This window comes from Anomaloglossus baeobatrachus, chromosome 4, assembly GCF_048569485.1.
Source record: "Anomaloglossus baeobatrachus isolate aAnoBae1 chromosome 4, aAnoBae1.hap1, whole genome shotgun sequence".
In the NCBI taxonomy this organism is placed as follows: domain Eukaryota; kingdom Metazoa; phylum Chordata; class Amphibia; order Anura; family Aromobatidae; genus Anomaloglossus; species Anomaloglossus baeobatrachus.
Window position 1 is genome coordinate 505,625,249 of NC_134356.1, and position 3,522 is coordinate 505,628,770.

Sequence of the window (3,522 nt, forward strand, 5' to 3'; positions counted from 1 at the left end):
TGTACTAGTTTTTATGTATACCCTTTTCACTTGTAAAGCGCCAAGGAATAAATGTTGCTATAATAACAAATAATAATAATAACGAATCATGCTGAAAAAAAGTAAAAAACGCCTTATGCACATTAAAAAGTGATCATATCCCAAAATAGTATCAATAAAACTGTCAGCATACAGGATTGGTAGTGTTGTAACCGTACTGAGCGGGAGAATTGAGCCACCAGGTGATTTTTTCTGCACAATAAACTCTACAACGACCCCCCCTCAAAACAATGACAGAATTTCAATTTTTCACAATTACACTAAACTTGGATTTTCTGTTTATTAGTACATGATACCATAACTACAACTTGCCCTACAAACAACAGGCCCTTGTACGGCAATGAAAAAAAATTAAAATAAACGTTATGGCCAGTGGAAGAAGGTGAAGAAATAAAAATGAGCTGGGACTGAAGAAGTTCTATGTGTCTGTGAATAGGCGCCTTTTCTGACACAATTTTTAGAAGAATATTTGCTGTCCCAGAGAGTGATCATTCAGCAGCTCTGCATCCTGGGTGGGTTTTGCGCCCTGTATAGGTTTCACTACTCTGTGAGTTTTGCTCCCTCTGTGGGTTTTGCACCCTATTTGGGTTTCATGTCTTCTTTGGGTTTTGCGCCCTCTGTGGGCTTCATGCCCTTTGTGGGTTTTCCCTCCTCTGTGGTTTTTTTGCCCTCTGTGAGTTTCACGCCCTCTGTCGGTTTCCATCCTTTGTGAGTTTTGCATCCTGTGTGGATTTTGCGACCTTGGTGGGTTTCGCGTCCACTCTGGATTTTCTGCCTTTGGTGGGTTTTGTGCCCTCTGTGGGTTTTGCGCCCCTTTGTGGGTTTCATGCCCTTTGTTGGTTTCCCTCCTCTGTGGGCTTTGTTCCAGCCATCTGTGGGTTTCCCTCCTCTGTGGGTTTTGTGCCCTCTGTGGGTTTCACGCCATCTGTCGGTTTCCATCCTTTGTGAGTTTTGCATCCTCTGTGAATTTCTCGTTCTCTGTGGGTTTCCCTCTTCCTCTGTGAGTTTTGTGCCCTCTGTGAGTTTTGTGTCCTCTGTGGGTTTCCCGCTCTCTGTGAGTTTTGTGCCCTTTGTGGGTTTGGTGTTCTTGGTAGGTTTTCCGTTATGTGTTTTGTGCCCTCTGTGGGATACCCTCCTCCTCTGTGGGTTTTGCGTCCTCTGTGGGATTCCCTCCTCCTCTGTGGGTTTCCCTTCTCTTTGTGTTTTGTGTCCTCTATGGGTTTTGCCCCCTCTCTAGGTTTCCCTCCTCCTCTGTGGGTTTTGTGTCCTCTGTGAGTTTTGTGGCCTCTGTGAATTTCCCGTTCTCTGTGGGTTTCCCTCCTCTGTGGGTTTTGTGCCCTCTGTGGGTTTCACGCCCTCTGTCGGTTTCCATCCTTTGTGAGTTTTGCATCCTCTGTGAATTTCTCGTTCTCTGTGGGTTTCCCTCTTCCTCTGTGAGTTTTGTGCCCTCTGTGAGTTTTGTGCCCTCTGTGGGTTTCCCGCTCTCTGTGGGTTTGGTGTCCTAGGTGGATTTCCCTCCTCTGGGTTTCGTGTCCTTTTCCCACCTCACATCACGCTTTCTCCTTACCACGCCCACGTCCGTTATGACTCCTCCTCTAGAGGCGGGGCGACATTCCTCTGCGCTCGGCCCCGTTGCCTTGTGATTCCTTACGGCACGCTGCGCGTTCCTTCGACGCTTGACGTCACGCTGTCACGTGACTGACAGCCGAGAGCTCGCAGTCCTCCTCCTACTCCTCAGTCCGGAGTGGTGGCTCCATTATGAAAGACTCATCTTCCGCTGAGTCCGGAGCGGAGACGGCTGCTGGGCGCGCTCTTCGGTCAGCCACGGGAACCTTCCCCACACAAGACATCTCCGATAGATGGCTGAACGCCCCGGAGGAGGCCTGCCTGACACTACACGGTGAAGAGAATGGTGAGCAGCTGTGCGCAGGCCCCGGCCGGGCGGCGTGACACCGGGCGGCAGTGTGTGCAGGCGGGAGTGACAGGAGCCGGTGACACGTGTCTGCAGCTCCGGTGTGCTCTGCCTGAGGACAGCTGCCGGCAGTGCTAGTGTCCGCGAGGGGTGACCCCTGACCCGGCTGTGGGGTCTGTGTACACTGAGCGACCACTGGGCTAATAGCCGTCTGCCCTTCACTGGTGGATGCTCCGTGCACACAGGCTGCCATTCATCTCCGGGTTACGCCGGACAATGCGCTGCCCACGACATGACCTGTAGTTCACAACAAAGATCATTGCACCTGACGAGTGAGCGGTGTCTGCCCGCCATGGAAATGCCACCCTGGTGAGACGAGCACGACTGGCTTGATGACTTGCCGGGCAGGCTGCATGGGCCTGGGCTACAGGAGTGAGGTAGCCCGTCCTTGTCACAGTGGTCTGACCTCAGTTATGGGCACAGTCAGGGCATGGGATGTGTGTGGCGATGTAACACTGTGTGCTGGCGATCACTGCTGGGGGGCTTGTTATAGGGGGCGTCCTGTGGCCTGGACCCCTCCGACTAGAGCAGATGAGCCATGTTCCCTGCCAGTATGAAGCCCATGGGCGGTGGGTCATCACCTGTCTGGCACAGAATATGATGCATGGCACCTGAGCTCTGCGCCTCCATCTGCAGAAAATAGCGTTGGGTGTTCAATGCCCTGTGGCTGCTGTCTCCGTGACGTGGAAACATTGGGTACCTGACATCTGTAGGATGGAGCAGCCATTGCACAGAACCAGAGGCAAATGGCTGCCTCATGTCCGATGGCAATTTTTCTGGCTGCAGTGATTCTGGAGCTGGACATACGATGAAAGCTGAGTGCTGCTCGGCTGTGTCCAGATACGTCTGATGAAGAGACCTGAGATGTTTCGAAAGCTCGCTCTGTAACATCACTTTATTTTATTTTAGTTAGCCATTAAAAGGTATCACAAGATTATAATTTTGTTCCTCTGACTGAGAACATTCAATAATTTTTCAACTGGCTAACACAGTACCAACACCTCTTCACGTGTAACCGAAACGTCTAACACCTAGACCAAGCGGCCCTGTGTACTACAGGGGTGTGAGAACTATGGCACATAGGAAGGTGAGGCCGGCCATCCATGTATGTTGGCAAGGCACAGAAGTACAGTCCCTATGGCTGGGTATGGACATTGGGTCTGCCATACAGATCCTGAATTCGTCCATGTACTGTATTTTGGAGGTATGGAGGACCCATGTCTGGGTATTGGCCCCGGGTCTGTCACACACACCTTGAATTCGGCCATGTACTGTATTTTGGGGGTATGGCGGACCCATGTCAGGGTATTGGCCCCGGGTCTGTCACACACACCTTGAATTCGGCCATGTACTGTATTTTGGGGGTATGGAGGACCCATGTCTGGGTATTGGCCCCGGGTCTGTCACACACACCTTGAATTCGGCCATGTACTGTATTTTGGAGGTATGGAGGACCCATGTCTGGGTATTGGCCCCGGGTCTGTCACACACACCTTGAATTCGGCCATGTA

The 3,522-nt window shown here is 51.5% G+C and overlaps 1 protein-coding gene across 2 annotated transcripts in view; it reads left to right on the forward strand.

Annotated features, from left to right (window-relative positions):
* The first annotated feature begins 1,725 nt into the window (after window positions 1-1,725).
* TRPM7 (transient receptor potential cation channel subfamily M member 7) overlaps window positions 1,726-3,522 on the forward strand; it is a 227,669-nt gene continuing 225,872 nt past the window's right edge. For both annotated transcript variants that reach the window (XM_075345830.1, XM_075345831.1), the window contains exon 1: window positions 1,726-1,951. In XM_075345830.1, coding sequence (XP_075201945.1) covers window positions 1,949-1,951 — 3 coding nt within the window. In that variant the 5' untranslated portion in view covers window positions 1,726-1,948. The remainder of the gene's footprint in view (window positions 1,952-3,522) is intronic.